The sequence below is a fragment of the Mus caroli genome, unplaced genomic scaffold, assembly GCF_978045245.1.
Source record: "Mus caroli unplaced genomic scaffold, Mus_caroli_1 scaffold_18, whole genome shotgun sequence".
NCBI lineage: Eukaryota > Metazoa > Chordata > Mammalia > Rodentia > Muridae > Mus > Mus caroli.
Window position 1 is genome coordinate 22,960,540 of NW_028227273.1, and position 16,604 is coordinate 22,977,143.

Consider the following 16,604-nt stretch of genomic DNA (forward strand, 5'->3'; position numbering starts at 1 on the left):
ATCTTCACCGTGCCACCATTCATTTTCGTGTCTCTTGGCTTGTTTACCCCTAAGCACCTGGCTCCCCTAGGCCTGGGAAGTATGAAGTCTCTACCAGGCAGGTGGGAGCCCAGCCCAGCTCTGATTCCAGCTCTAGCCCAAGCCTACCCACAAATCCTCTGTATTAAAAGATCATCCTCATATCATCTCCAGTTTGATTTAAGAGTAAGAACCCTTCTCACCAACACAGCTCTTAGTTCCCTCCCCTGTAATAAATGCCATCAGTTAGGTAGGAGCGAGCAGGTAGGAGATGACCAGAAAACTGAGACAAATGTGCCTTTTGTTTTAATGCCACATAAATTCCCTTAATTAAAAATTAATTGTGCCCTAAAATTGGACACTCATCTAACAAAAGAAATTTGAACTACAAAGTTGTGTGGATTTCATAGCATCTAATCTCTAAGTGGAAGTATGTGTGTGTTTCTGCTTCAAATACAGTCAGGGAAGGATTCATTCCCAGCATGTAAACCCAAGAAGTCACCCACAGGGTAGAACAGCGATTCATGGAACTTGACCTGGACCACACATGTTGCTGATGCAAATCTAAACTAATCTCTACAGCATCCACTGAGAAGATAAATAGACAAACAAATGTGCCATGCTGTTTCAGAGGAGATGTTCCAAGATGCAGATGATGGATGGCTGGGACAAGAAATGCCAATGTGAGGCCAGCTTCAAGGGAGAGCCATCTACAATGCTGGGCATTAATCAAGTTGGCACTAATGATAGCAAATCCATCTCATCAACTCGTAACCATCAATGCCATTGCTTAGAACCCAATAAGGAGATCGTGGATGGAAAGAGGGTTTGAGATAAGGCTTGAGGTCAACACTACAGCGTGCAGGAGGACAGCAGAAACAGGGAGACAAAGGACCCATCTGAGATCCCACATATACTGAGCTTCGGACTCCTCCTCCAAGGTCATGCCACTCAACTGTGTGCCTCCAGAAACACCCAGAGATCTCTGGGCATCTCCTCCTTTGGGTCTAAGGACATCTGCTCCAGAGAGAAATATGACATTGACCTGGGTGATGCACAAACACCAAAACTATTTCTCACCTACCTGCCAGGTGACTCCCGGGGACATCGGGCACTGCTTGTGCAAGATGGTCCCATCATGAGTCATGGTACAAGGTGGCACTGGAGGACCATCTGACCAAGTTCTGGGTTCCCCATCTTTGGTTTACTAGTAAAACACCTCAGTAAGCAACTGGTCACATGTTTTAAAAGCAACTGTTTAAAAAGCAACAAGCATTGCTTAGGCTCTTAAATCCCCAGTCTGATTAATCAGGTGGGAATAATAACTGTTCGACTAGGTTTTTATAGGCTTCAGACAAAGAAGGCTCAAGGAAGCACATTGCAGGCTATTAAAATGCTATGCAAAAATAAGGAGTGACCGGGATTTAACACACCCAGTGACTCACATTGTCAGTCTGGAAGGAAATGCTGTTTCAAGGGCTAATAAGTAAATTTCCATAGTGATGACCATTATTAATGAACGACCCCTAAGCATCAGCTCTCCCACAGGTGATTTGCTCTCTTACCTTATGTGCCTGGGAAACCTGAGACGTGTCGGTGATACTTAGAAATTGCCAGCACCCGTAGTATACCTGCAGAGGTACAAGGGTTGCTTTTGCATGCCCAAGCCCCTCCCCTTCCTCATTGCTCCAAAGACAGGCTACAACTACACCAGGGTCTCAGCCCACTCCTCAGGGCAGAACAATACTTGTACAACCACAGAGAAGATGCTGTTTAGGAAATGTGGGTCCTTGTTTAAAACCACTCACCAAGGATATTTTCCTCCTAGGAATTTATGGGCTCCATAAAAAAAGAACTTGAGAAGACAGAGCAGTTGTCTTTGGTTGTGCCTCATTAGTTCTGAGTTTGGTCTGGCAGTAGAGATTGGAGTACCTGGAGTCTATCTAATTGAGTCTCTAGTAAGCATTAAACTCACTCAGTCCTGGGAAGACTCTACCAAGGAATCTGGAAGTCTCCAGGAGAAGAAGGGAGACAGCAGAGGAAGCAGGGCCAAAAGAGATATCTTCTTCAGGCTGGTGCTGAGCCTGAACCCAGGAAGAGATCCCAAGAATAAAAATCTATAAATCCTGGGCATCCAAAGAGAAAAAGCAGCACTCTCCTGCACCCCTCCTTGTCAAGACTTGTGGGTGAAGGGCAATTAGGCCCACCTTCTGCCCACTATGCCCATCATCAGCCTTAGTCACATTCATCGCTCCGATGGCCCCTTAGATAGAAGCAGCACAAATGACAAAGCACACAATGTGAAATGCATAGATTTCCACCAATCCCTCAGCAAGCCAGTCACCACTCTGGAACTTGGTATTCTCAACAGTAAAACAGATGGAATAGCGCCTTCCACTTCTGACATGCAGAGGACCAGTTTAATTCCCAGTCTTTATGGGGGGTGAGGAGGTCTATATTACCCGACACTGGTGCAGACGCAGAAGACTCCGGACCTCCCTTCAAGTTAGTGGCAGTTTGCTGAAGAAGGCAGACAAACAGCTAATGATACTATGAGGCAGAACCTCAACTATGCCACATTTGAGAAGTGATGTGTTCAGCTATCCGAAGAGAAAGGGAATTCGTGAAAATGGGTAAGGAACAAGGTCCAGTATCCAGATGCTGAGAGAGAAAGGCTGATGGACGGTGCGCCCAAAACAATGACAGTGGCCCACACACAGTGCTTACTGATCCTATAGGAAAACATACTCTTTACGCATCCCAGAGAGAAAGCAAAATAGAGACACATTCAGATTTCATTGAAACTTTAGACACCTGTATACCAAAATACACCATGAACGTATACACTGTGTATGCAAATAGAATGCATTCAAGACCTTAGTAAATGACTGCACGTGTACTTAGTAAATCAGTACGCATGTTCTCTTTGATGAAGGGATGAGAGGGGTAGAGTACTTTCCTATCATGCTGACACCAAGAGCTTTTTTTACCCCAGCCCTGAAAAGAATAAAAAGAATCTAAAAGCTGAGAACACATGAAAACCTCCTTCTCAAAAAAAAAAAAATCAAAGTAAACAGCTTTTAGCTTAAAATAAAAATTCTGCTACTACTCAGGGTGGACCAGGATGCAGAATGAAGGGGGTGCATGTATGAACACAGCTGGGGAAGGAGTGTAAATTGGATTCACTTCTGGAAAGCAATTTGGCAATGTGTATCAAGAGCTTTTAAAATGTTTATACCTTTTGATTCTGTAATTCCACTTCTGGGAACCTATCCTATGAAAATAATCGGAAACACGGGCAAAGGTTTATGCACAAAGATATTCTTCAAAGTGTTATTATAAACAGACTAGCCGCCCAATCGTTGAATAATGTTTCAATAAATGATGGTGAGTATCACACTGGATTGTAGCTATTATAAAGAATTCGAGAGGGAAAGGTTTAAAACTCTTGGAAAAGTTTGTCATTATTTTAAGACCTGTACATAGATGAGGGGACTATGAGCGCTTTCCAAATCACAGACAGAAAGAACTCAAGGTAAATCAGCCAAGACGGTTTTTAAAGGGGGGAGGGGCAGCCTCTGGGTTATGGGATTCTGGATGTTCATTTTGTTTGCCTTTTTACCTTGCTTCCAACTTCAGACAACAGACTTTATTTTAAATAAAGGAGAGGTGCAAGAAGCCATAAGATGAATCCAGTATGCAAAACACTCACTCACATTCCCTTAAAGATGCCACAGCGGGTGCACAGTATGCATAAACGGCAGAGCTTAAAATGTGCTGTAAGTTGAGGGAATCTTTATAAAGCCCTTGAGTTTCCCTGTGTTTTCTGTGGCAGGCTGGAGTGAGAGCCATCTGTGCTATGACTAAGGATCTCCTAGGATAAAGCCAAAGAAGAATTCTTTGAAAATGAAGTCACCAAGCACATGCCCAGAGCCTTTCTTATCATTCTAAATGCCCAGCTCCTACGAAGCTCACAGCTAGAAATCCAAAGAGCAGTGTACTGGCTTTGGCCCCTCTTCAGATGCACTGTATCATGGCCCGGTTATAAATGTGTTTCTTCCTGGTCTCCTCCCCCTCCCCCACCCTTTTTTTAAACGAAACCAGTAGAATCCAATAGATCAGATCGAAAGGGGCTCCACCCTGATCTCATAATCTAGTCTCTTCTCTAAATGTCTAAACAGAGTGGGATGGAATTTTCACCCTTTCAACACCATTAATAGTTTGAGTGTTAAGCTTGTCGTCGGCACTTAGAGACAGGATAGAAACTGTATTTAGACCCCTGTCTGCTGGAGGGTAAAGAGGAGGGTAATGTCAGCAGGCTCCCCCACTCCCTCCCACATAGTATGCAGTCCTGTTCTAACTGTCACAAGGTCAGCGCACAGATGACTCTTGGCCCCCATGTACCCTGAATTCCTGTGTCTCAGTTCTCAGCACCCCTACAATGCTCCCCCACTCACTACCTCAGGAGATAACCTCTCCTCTGCTTTGGGGCTTTGGGAGGAGAGACGGACTCTGAGATCTGCTATTGAGGAAACATTTCTCTCCTAACTTCTGATACAACATGGTCAACATACAAAAATATACATGGCCCTCACGTCAAAGGAGAATGAATAAATAAGAGAGTTTATTCTGGAGCCAAATACAATGACCAGCAACCTCGGAACACAGATATAGCTACACCAAATCCCATGTCCTAACATGGGAGCAGTTGCTTTTTTTATATACTAATAGAGCAAAGAAAATCATAAACCAAGAGACTTTTCAAATCCATTAGTTGAAACATCAGGTAGATAGTTCACAATAAAACGAGGAAATCTCTCTGCTATTGGCCTTGATTGTTATCAGATAACATTTTTAGACTGTGAACCAATGGAGACGATTTGGGGGGCGGGGGGGCGTTGTTTGCTTATTCCAAAAGGACTTGCCTAGTAATCACCAAGATTACTCACCAGGTCACTCATGGGGGTAGATGATACACTATACTAAGGGGATAAGGTAGACCAAGATCATTTGGTTCTGGACCTGCAACATTCCAACTCTCCAAATCATTGAGCTTCTGGTCAAAACGAGCCTTTAACACGGGTGACGCTTTTTAAAACAAAACTGGAACTTAAAGCATGATGGTCAAATTGGTGTATGGAATTAAACCCATAAAACAAACTCAACACCTTACCTTTCCATGAGAGTACTGACTCTCTGATGTGCTTTTGATTCTTTTTTTTAATCCTGGGTTTTTATCTGAGAGTTTTTGGAACTGGCATGATGTGGGAAGGAGGACGGGTCTTCATTGCACAGCAGGATGTATGGTGTGAGAACCACAGAAGAAACTTCATCCTGTGCTGTCCCAGGGCTTCCTTCCTTCTCTCTCTGTGGGCAAGAAAAGGGGAGAGTTGACCAGACCAGGGATCTATGGGCACTCATCCCAGAAACAATTTAAAGCACTGAGACATCCACCCAAAGCTGCCTTGGCCTCCAGCTGGCCAAGGCCTTGGCTGATGAAGCCAGTGATTCCTGCAAGAGCTGGTTTTAGACTGCATATTAATGTCCTGTCCCTCCTGTAATGAACTACCAGAAGCTTAATGGCTTCAAACAACATGAATTTATTCTCTTACTGCTCCAGAGGGCTGAGGTCTCAAATCACTTTCATTGGCCATGCCACAAAACAGTCTGAGAGGGATACTTTGCTGGGAAGTTTCTAGAAACATGCTATTGGGCTGGGATATCTCCTCTGGAGAACCAATTTCCCTGCCTCTTCTAGCTTCTGTGGAGCCTCTGTGGTCCTTGGGTCATAATCTTCCCTCCCATCCTGAAATTCATGCTTCTCTTGTTAAGTTTTGGGAGAGGAGGGGTCTCAGGGGGCCCAGTGAGATTGGTGCACACAAGAAGTCAAAACGATCGAGCTTTAAGTGAAGAGTGTATTCTCTAGGGACACAGTGGGGAGGGCAGAGTTTGTCCTTCTAAGGTCCCATGCGAGAGAGTAGGAAGTAGAGAAGATGCTGTGCTGCCCGGAACTGGGTCCAAGTGCAGCCAGCATCATCTAACTAGACTTAACTGAGGCAAGTGTTTGTGAAGTCCCAATGGTATTCCTGGAGGAGGGATGTTTGAAAGAACCAGTTAGCGTCAGTTCTGCTTATAGCTTCAATGCCTTTCAGACTTTGCTCTCTGGAAGAGCCTGTTCCCAGAAGCAGGGGAGAGAGAATGGTCCCCTGCCTCTATGACCTGAGAGCCACCAGTACAGTCCTGTTTCTTATCGACTCTCCTGCTTCCTTCTGATAAGGACCCTGGGGATCCCATTGGGGATCCCTGAATAATCCAGGAGGATAAATCCACCCAAAAGGTTTAATTACAACCAGCCAAGTAAAGTTCCTCTTTAGCACAGAAGGTAACACTCATCGTCCTATTAGGTTCTGAGGACCAGGGACCATTATTTCAATCAGTGTGTTCTGGAAATAACCTCTGAACACAGGCGCCCACGAACCCTCCCAGAGGCTGAGTCTGGGAAGAGCTGGAGCCAGTGGCTCAGACAGTTTCATGGAGATGATGAAAACTTGCCTGTGAGTTCTGGAGCTCAGGTGAATGGCGCTGAGAACACGTGCATGCTGGGAAGAAGGTATTAGGGACAAGGGTGAGGTTTGTGAACCGCACCTGCGCAATGGGTAACACATTATGAGTGCACCATCACATGAAGAGAAGCAAGAGGAGATGAGACAAAAAAAAAAAAAAAAGATTGAGTCCCCATCCTGGGACCTTAAGGAACAGATTAAGGAGCCCAGATTTGATTTCCTGGAAGGACATGAGGCCTGTTCTTCTAAGGCCAGATGTTATAGAGCAAGCCCAGCTAGGCTGGAGGCCAGCATGGACATGCCAAGTGACCATCTGTTGTGTGGCTTTTCCTGAGCAAATGTGGATATCTAGTCATCCCAGATAGAGCTCTGATGACATACATAAGAAACAACTGCCCCTAAGTCTGACTTGATGGATGGATGAGTTTATTGTGGCTAGTTACAGGAGCACGGGTGAATTGAAGGCAATTGCATCACCAAAATTCCCACCTGAACATGGGCAATGAAACAAGAACCCTGAAGCCTCTGCCTGCCCTGCAGGCAGCAACACTGAAGGGTTTCTGCTCTATAGCCATTGTTGTTTGTGTAACCTTGGAGACAGACCCTGCAGATCTGACATTTTTGCTAAGCTTCTTGGATTTTAGGAACCTTTCTGTTCCTTCCAGGAGAGGATATCTGAATTTAGGGGAAATGGTTGTACCGTAACACCTGCATCATCTGGTACACAGAGCTTTCTTTACTTGGACTGGCCTGCGGATGAATTGGGGTCATCCCCAGCAATTCTTTCCATGACATGGGGAGAGCAGCCTTGCAGGCAGGTAGACTGCATTTCAGCCTTACATGTTGGCTATGAGACCTTAGGCTATTCACCAAACCTCTCTGAACTCAGTTCCCTTAATTGGGAAATTGAGATGGGCATCATTAAGACCTGCATAGATGGCTAATAGAGCTCAGTGTGCCGAGGTAGATGGAAGAGTTCAAAAAGTAAGCAGAATTGGTGTGGCATTGGTTTCCAGGCCATAGGAAGCACCCCAATGAACTAGGAAAATCATAGAACTCTGGATATTAAAGATTGTCTGTCTGGAGATATTATACATTAGAGTCAACTCAAGATGGCTTCTCAGACAAAGGCAGAGGAACTCACTGGGAGGCAAGGAGGATCAGAGAGGCTAGGAACCAGGGCCATCAGAAACACAAAGATGGAACCAGGGCCATCAGGAGCACAAAGAAGGGAGGAAGGCATGGGAAGCTTAGGAAGGCAGTTGCCATGGTGAGGGGTAGAAGCTAAGCCCCAAGTGGACCACAGTGCTCCTCTCCACTGGGACCAGAGCCTCCCACACAAAAGCTAAGCATCAGAAAGCACAGGCCAGACATTTCCTTCCTTTCATTAATCAAAGGAGATGATGCCAAGTCAGCCTGTTTTTTCTCCTCCTGGCCTTGATCTCTCAGGGTTGCAGAGACTCAAGTGGCAATAGCCTGGTTAGCGATCATGAGGCATCACTAATGAGTCAGGAACTAATAACTGCTAACATGTTCATTGTAAGACACAGCCCTCCAGCTATCCAGTGGTGGCACATGCCTTTAATCCCAGCACTTGGGAGGCAGAGGCAGGCGATTTCTGAGTTCCAAGGCCAGCCTGGTCTACAGTGAGTTCCAGGACAGCCAGGGCTATACAGAGAAACCCTGTCTCAAAAAAAAAAAAAAAGAAAGAAAGAGAGAGAGAGAGAGAGAGAGAGAGAGAGAGAGAGAGAGAAAAGAAAAAAGAAAAAAAGAAAAAAAAAGAAAAAAGAAAAAAAAGACACAGCCCTCCATTTCTTCCTAGGAAAATGTGGTTTCTCTAAGGACTTGGGATTGGAAGTGCATCTTAGTAATATAGTCAAAATCAATAGTTTCATAAAAGAGACAGTAGCCAGACAGAGAAGGGACATTGTCAGCCTAGCCAATCACAGAGATGCCAGGTCCATCTCCCACAGCAATATAAGCTTGTGTTGCTCTTCACACCAGAAAGCTCCTATACTCTCTGAATTTTCTCTGTAATTGACTCCAGTGCTAGGATCTGGTGTCAGAGCCTGGAAAGATGATACTGGACCAAGTAAGTCTGGTAGATGCCCAAATTCTAGAGTAAGGTAGAGAGCCGGGTGGGGCAGGGCCTCCACCAGGAGGTTCTGCTCCATGAAAATCATGGATTCCAGGATCCCAGAATGCTAGAGAATATGGGTTGACCCTCAACCCATTGGTAGAGTCTGAGATCCTGAATAGACTATGAATGTATATGAGGGGCTTTGGTGTTTCCATTGGCCTTGAGTGTGGCCAGATGGAGATGCAGGCATCTTTGTCAAGTCTTGGGATATAGTAGAGCAGTGTTTGCACAAGACCAGCCAATGCCTTTGACCACCCCAACTAACCAGGAACATGTGTGTTTCTGTGTGTTCTCTAGGGACTTCCCCAGGCTCCAAGATGGCATTGCAGAGTTCCTTCACTTGTTGGAATGGGACAGTCCTCCAGCTGGGGCAAGCCTGTGACTTCCACCAGGACTGTGCCCAAGGAGAAGATGAGGGCCAGCTGTGCAGTAAGTAGAGGGGGAGTCTCAATCCTGCTCACTCCTAACCACCCATGCCTCCCTCCAGCCCCTCACCCCATGCATGCAAGCTGAGGCGGCCTCTATAACACCCAGTGGCTCTTATGACTACTCTCTTGGCAACACAATTCCTAAGATATAGAGCTAAAATATGAGGTCCAGAAACAACACAGTCCTCCAGATCTGTGGTCACAAATAAAGGGGCGTCAGTGATGGCTCAGTGGCTAAGAGTGCTTGCTGCACTTACAGAAGACTGGGGTTCAGTTCCCAACACCCACACTTACAAATGGCTTACAACTGTCTGTAACTCTAGTTTCTGGGGACCTAGTGCCCTCTTCCAGCCTCAATGGGTGCCTGCATATATGTGGCACACGTACAGACAAACAAACATGCATACACGCACACTTTTAAAAATTAATATCTTTTAAGTTCTGTTGTTGGCATTCTCGAGCCCCGAAGAAATGAGCAGGATGAAGCCTAATCCTGTGGTGTGACATCAGATCTCTCTCTCTCTCTCTGCGTACACTGCCCTCACTTTCCAAGCACTGGCTCACTCTTCCTTCCCATCTTCTGGGCACCACAGCTGCAGCCCTATCAAACCACTTCGTGTCTCCATGGTAGCTCCTGGCTTTGCCTGAGTGGTCTCAACACACTTTTTTTTCTTAAGACACCAGCTACTCCTTGAGGACTCTTCGGCAGTCTGTTCCTCCAAGAGCCCTTCTCTCATCATCTCCAAGGAGTACAGTTTGTTCTTTGTCTTCTGTACCCTTCCCACTCAGCTGAGGACATACACTCATAATCACTTCCAAAACTTGTTATTAGTGGCTTTTTGTGACACAGGCCACATGCCGTGTAAGTCCCTCATTCAAAGTATGCATCCCACTTCATTAATATCGTTATAGGGGTGTGCAACCATTACCAAGGTTGAATTTTAGAACTTTTTACCATGCCCCCCCTAAAAATGCCTTGCAGTTTATGCATTTTTCTGGCAGCCTTCTGCCACTGTCCCTAACCATTAATCTCTCTGTTTGTACAGATGCACCTCTCTGGGCATTGCATATAAGCTAAATCATATAATATGCAGGTTTTTAATTAATTTCTTCGATTGTCTTAGTAGTTTTGAGGTTCACCCACAGCGTGGCACATCCAATTCTGTATTTGTCTATTGCAGAATATTGTTTCATTCTATGAATACTATTTCATTCTATGATATTACAGTTGTCCCATCTACTCATTAATTCATGGCCATTTGTATTGTTTTCAGTTTGGCCCTATTGTACCTATTATTCACATCTCAGTCTGGGCACAGATAAGGGTTTATTTCCCCCTCAGTACACACCTAGGATAGAATTCCTTGTTCATGCAGCAACTCCATGGGTAACATACTGAGCAAGTGTCAGACTTTCTTTGAAAGTAACCCATTTTAAATGCCCACCTGTAAGATACAAATGTTCTGTTTTCTCTTTGCTAACACTTGATACTATCACCTTTTTTTTTCCATTTTAACCATCCTCACAGAGATGTGTCAATTATGCATTACAGAAGTGGTTTCCAGGTCTCACTTCCTATCTGTGGGCAGATGAGTCTGGTATTCTTTTCAGTGCCAGAATCTCTCTTTGATTCTTGGCACGAGATGAGTACTCATTGACTAGTAGCTAAAATAAATGGCTGAGTCGGAAGACTTGAGAACCATAAAGAAAAACAAGTTGCTGTGGCCACACTGGTATGTGGGCAGTGCCAGGCTCCCCACCAAGGACTGCTCCACTTGAAAGGGGTTTTGCCAGGGAAACCACCAACACTTAGAGAATACCTGTAGTGAGCTAGAAAATGTCCTAAATCCTGGGGCACCGGCAAATTCCCAGGATTTAACATGCAGAGCAGCAAAAGCCCAAATCAGGTTTAAAGAATGAAGCAGTGCGTGGCCCCTTAAAAGTTGGTGAAGGGGAGGCAGTTGTGCCTGGGATATGGTGGGGCCCAGACCAGGGGCTCAAACATACAGGCCACAGACACCACTGACCTCTGAGGAATTTTACTAAATACCTCCAAAGACTGAAAATTGTCCCCCCAAGTCATCAGGACTACATAGAAATTAAAAGGGGGTTATATAAATTCATTGAAGTGAAGAAAAAAATAGATAACCTGTTTTTCAATTTCAAAATAAAAAATTTAGTTTCATAGAAAGATGTCAAGTGAGGTATCCAATGATAATGGAGTTATGGTAGGTTTTGATCGTTCGAGACAGGGTTTTGATATCCTAGACTGATGTCCACCTTGCTGTATAGCCAAGGCCTGAACTATAGTGCCCAGTTTTATAGGGACCCAGGACTTCCTGAATGTCAATCAAGCACTCTGCCAAGTCCCCAGCCCCTGTGGTATGTTTTCATATAAGACTCCATGAAGAGTTGTGGGGTGGCACTTTGCTTGCCCCCCACATTCTTTGTTCCCAGTTCTTCCCAGCGTTCTCCCAGCCTGTGGCGTTTCCAGCAGTGCTGCTAAGCTGTGTAATTCTGCAAGTGCCTTTTAAAAGTTCTTTTGAGACTCACTTCCCAGCTGGGACCTCCTAGGTTAGGCAGGGCATGCCCTGATTTTCAATGGGGAGGATGAAGGCAGGGAAAGGTAATGGATTTGTTCAGGGTCACACAACATGTCAGGAACAGAGCTGTAATTAGAGCTCAGAGACCTCAGGCTCCAGCCCGTTCCGGCGGCTTGGGGACATCTCCCACTTCTCTGTGGCTTGTCATCACTGATTTCTGGAAGCAGCCCTTAGCTTCAAGAGAGCCAGGCTTGGGTACCAAGGTCAGGAGCACTGGGCCCAGTGGCCTTTTCAGCCATGTTTGAAAAGCTGCTCCAACCAGCTGTCAGAGGGACAGCTCTCTCCTGGAGAACACCCACATGTGTTGCAGAAACCAGAAGTCGGCTGCTAGGAAAGAAGGCTTAATTCAGAGCATTAGTCCAATCTTTCTACCAGCTCTTGGCAAAGGTCTTAGCAGAGATCCTCTTGTTCACGGCCTCATTCCTTCTGGCACTTCTTCTGTTTTCCCTGTATCTCTGTTGATGCTGGAAGCCATCACCATGATGGTAACCACAGCTGACAGGAGCAGATGCTCTGTGCCAGGTACCCTGTCCCAAGATGAACCTATTTCATGGTCTCAGAGAGCAAGAAGCTAAAGCAATCATCCGAGATTGAACATCGGTTCAGCCTCAGCCTGACTTCAGAGCCCACCTTGTGTCCTGGCATATAGCAGGCCACACCCACCTGTTGCATGAGCGGGTTGGGCTGTGCTGAGCACTAAACCTTGCTGACTAAAGATGCTCCTGGAACAAAGGAGGCTGCTGTGAAGAACCATAGAAGTCCAGGATTCTACCACCACCTTTCCATGATGCAGGAGAATTCTCAAGTTTTCCTGTCTATGCATGATTCCTGTCCACACTCCTGCTTTTCAGATTAAAAACATCACCAAGTCCAAGGGAGGCCTCCCAGGAGTATACCCAGTGTCAGTCAATACCCCAGCCTCAACAACATATACCCCCCCCCTCAAAAGGGGCCTCCATTCCCTTTACCAACTCACTAGCTATGCAGGTAGAATACATCCCCTGCCCCTCCAGGGACCCAGCAATCTCATCTGTTTTGTGGGTGTGTGCTTCCTTCCAGGCAAAGCCAGTTTTTTTTTTTAAGTTTATTACTTTATTGTAAAATAAAACATTTTGGTTGTAAAATACTGGGAAGATCCAAAAAAATGCACAAGAGAAAATACTATTGCCCATAACCCGCTCTCCCAGACATTCCGAGATAACCATAATATTTTGATGTATTTCTTCTAACATTTCTCCCATGACTCCATATTTTCAAGGAAATGTATAACACATATTTATCAAAAATGTTAACAGAGTTGTCACAAGGGAGGGGAAAGAAGTGTCATTTGGCCTGCCGTTTACACTTGGCAGCTTCCGCAGCTGTGGCTGGGGTCACGTCCCTGTGACTCTACCCATTTGTCTCTCTTAGAGTGGAATCAGGCGTCATAATTGCCAAATGTGGTGGGATTGATTGACCCCCAGCACAAACTCCATTTGCCAACTAGCCGATGAGAAGCCTGGCCTAGGAAGCCCAAGGAAGGGGGACTCTGGGAGAGTGACACCTCTCCAGTGTGAGGTAGCCAGCAGGCTGGGTGGAGCCCAGGGAACCCATGCTTCTAACTTCACGGGCCACAGAAGGGTATCTGGTCCCTGGAGCCCATTTTCAGTGAAAAGAAGCTAAGGAAAAGACCTGTATTCTTTCCTTCTATGCATAGATAGATAGTAATGTCCTGCAGCAGGCAGGTACTCAGTAGGTGCCTGGGCGGAGTGAGAAGAGCTGCCAATCAAAGGCTAAATGCTAATCGGCTCAGCCTTACTGGCCAGCCTTATGCTCAGCAACTAGCCTCAGCGATGTTTTTTCTGACTCCATCACACACACCCAGACCAGCTCCTTCCAGAGTGACTTCTTATAGGGCACACTGCCCTAATGTGCTTTAAAAGATGGACATCCTCTGGCTCCCTTCCTCCCTTCAAGGTTTAACTGTCACATAAACCTGCCATTGACCTGCGTTGTTTTCCTGCCTGTCTTTTTTCCCTTTATTCAGACAAAAAGAAATAGGATTTCCCCCTAAGCAGCTCTGGGAGGCCTTTCCTGAAAGGAAGGACCTGTCCCTACCCCACACCCCAGGGTGCTGCTAGCTCCTTCATCCCCCTTCCCCAGTGACTTCCCTGGTGTGGGGGTAAGTAGCTGTGTATAATAGAGTTGCCACCTCCTTCCTTTATCTTATCCTAAAACCAACCCTATCAAATAGTAACTGACTCTACGGAAATAGTGAGGAGTCGGGAGCCCAGCAGAAAGGAGAGGCCGGGTCTAGAGCCAGTTTGCATACAACTGTGGTGCCAGTACCCGAAAGGTTTTGGGGCGGGGCATTCTAAGACCTTTCTCTGACCTGACTCCTCCCACAAGCCTATCTCCCCTCCCCCGCCCCACTTCCCACCCTCCCAGCCCCCAGCCCCCTATTCCCCCCATCCTCTCCCTTCCCCACCCACCCACCCCCACCCACCCCACCCCCGCAATCCTTGGCTTTTAAAGCATGCCTGTGAAACACCTTCCTAGAAGGTCACTTCTAGATACCAGTTGGTTTCTGTGCAAGACTTGAATATGGGATCCCCTTGAGGTGGGAGTGAAAAAATAAAACAAAGATCTCCTTAGCTTTTGGATTTTTAATCAGAAGAACACGCAGGGCTTGAGGGAAAATGATTTCTTCAGGGGGGTATAAATGGGAAGAGATGCTTAGAGTCAGTGACAGCCTGTTTTAATTTATAATTCTGCCTCTGTGTGAAATGCACAGAGAATCAGGGGGGAGGGAGTAATAACTCACTACGGTGCTGTCACAACCAGGAAGCACGAGGGCCCTCATCCGCCACCACTGCCAAGAAGGCTGAGACACAGGAAGGACATGCAGAGCGGTGGGTCTCTTAGAGAGCTTCTCTCCCACGTGGAGGTAGAAAGCCGCTGCTTCCTCATAGCTAGGCCTGGAGCTGCTGCAGGGACCAGGATGGCTGTAGGAAAAGCCTAGACGAGAATACCCCACCAGTTCTCCTGCCTGAGAACCCCCGCCTAGAGCCAATAATTCTCAAAGGAATCTGGAGGAAATGGATTCTCTTCCCTCCCCTTTCTGGGAGACACCCGGGAAATGTAGAGCATAGAAAGCTGATATAAAAGAAAGGGCCATGGTCTCCCTGGCGGCTGAGAATCACAGGCCCCCTTGCTGCCGAATCTTTACATGATATAGAGATTGTAACCCGGGCTGTTTAAGCAGGACTGCCCAGGTGACTTTACAGGAGTGAAACAGTCCCAAACATCAACAACTTAAACCTGCATTTGCAGCCCCTGTCCAATGAGCACTGAGGTGGGTGGGGCCTCAGCTACACAAGGATCCAGGCTGGCTGAAGCCCACTAGGGGAGCAAGAGACCCTAATACAGCAGACGAAGGGAGACTGAAGAGTCTCAGACTAACGCCAATATAAGACACACCCAACTTCCACTTATCTAACAAACTGCTCAGAACTCGGCACATGGCTTCACTTCTCTGCCAGCCAAATGGGGCCAGTAGAAAAATCTGAACAATATATGTCTATGCAGACAGGGATGATATGAGAGACTCAAACCAACCAGGCCCAGTTAGAACTCCCTCGGCCATTGCGGATGTGTGCCCCCTAGCTAATACATTGTCCTCTCTTCAAACATGCTCTTTGTGGATCAGAATTAAGAGTACAGAATTGAGACAATATGGGTCCCAGGGGGATGACAGTTGGCTGTTTGAATTTGTTTAGCATTTCTGAGCCTTTTTGTTATATACAAGACTGAGCTGTGAATTTATTATTACCATTTCACTTTAAATGAAGCATCATAGTCACTAACCAACACACACACGCACACGCACACACACACACACACACACACACACACACACACACACACACACGCACACACACAGTGGTGGGGGAGGTCAATCTTTTCACTGGGTGACCACCATGGATGAGAACAATGTGGCTAATGTTTGCCATTAGTGTACTGGTAATGATGACGCCCTGTGATCTCTCCATAGGTAAACTTCCTGCTGGATTTTACTGTAACTTTGAAAATGGCTTCTGTGGCTGGACCCAAAGTCCACTCTCACCCCATGTGCCCCGGTGGCAAGTGAGGACCCTAAGAGATGCCCATTCCCAGGGCCACCAAGGTACTACCTCTCTTACCTTCTCCCAGACGTTTACCCTAGTGCCTAAGTAGACTCTGAGAGACATAGGACCCCCAACCCAGCACAACAAGGCATCTCCTCCCGTGCAGTATTCTGCTCAAGGCTTACCTGGGGTAATCACAGGTACTCACACCCAATCTCCTCTTTGTCCCTTCCTGAGCTCTAGAATTATTGAACATGTCCAATCTCAGTGTCACTTTAGTTATTAAGATATGGAGCTTTGATGAAGGAGTAGCTGAAAACCAGCATCAATTTTCAGGCCAAGTGAAACAGAGGAAAGACAAAAAAACATAAATCTCACTAAGAAGCATGTGGGCCCCACAATGACCTGGCGCCAGGATCATGGTGAAGAAAAGGAAGGTCATGAGACTATTGGAAGACAAGGGCTGCCATGACTACCCATGAAGTGGGTCAGGAGAGTCCAGCCCTGGTTGAAGCTGATCGCTTTGGGTGTGGAATAGCCAGATACATGGTTCTGGGACCTCCTAGGCAGTTTGGAAGGAAGGACTTAGCATGAGCCAGGGTTTGGTGGCAATCATGAGTGGACTTCCTTATCCACTCACTGTAGACAAGATACCAACATCCTCAAAGATGTTCCCCAGGGCTCAAGCAGAACTCTGCATAGTTCATGAGCTGTACCCCTCGGTGCATAGCGATAATACATTTGTG

General features: G+C 46.3%; 1 protein-coding gene across 1 annotated transcript in view; it reads left to right on the top strand.

The window, feature by feature from the left end:
- Alk (ALK receptor tyrosine kinase) overlaps positions 1-16,604 on the top strand; it is a 735,816-nt gene that overhangs the window by 601,863 nt on the left and 117,349 nt on the right. Inside the window, exons 6-7 of the mRNA XM_021185679.3 lie at positions 9,019-9,150; positions 15,786-15,917. Of these exons, the coding sequence (XP_021041338.1) occupies positions 9,019-9,150; positions 15,786-15,917 (264 nt within the window). The remainder of the gene's footprint in view (positions 1-9,018; positions 9,151-15,785; positions 15,918-16,604) is intronic.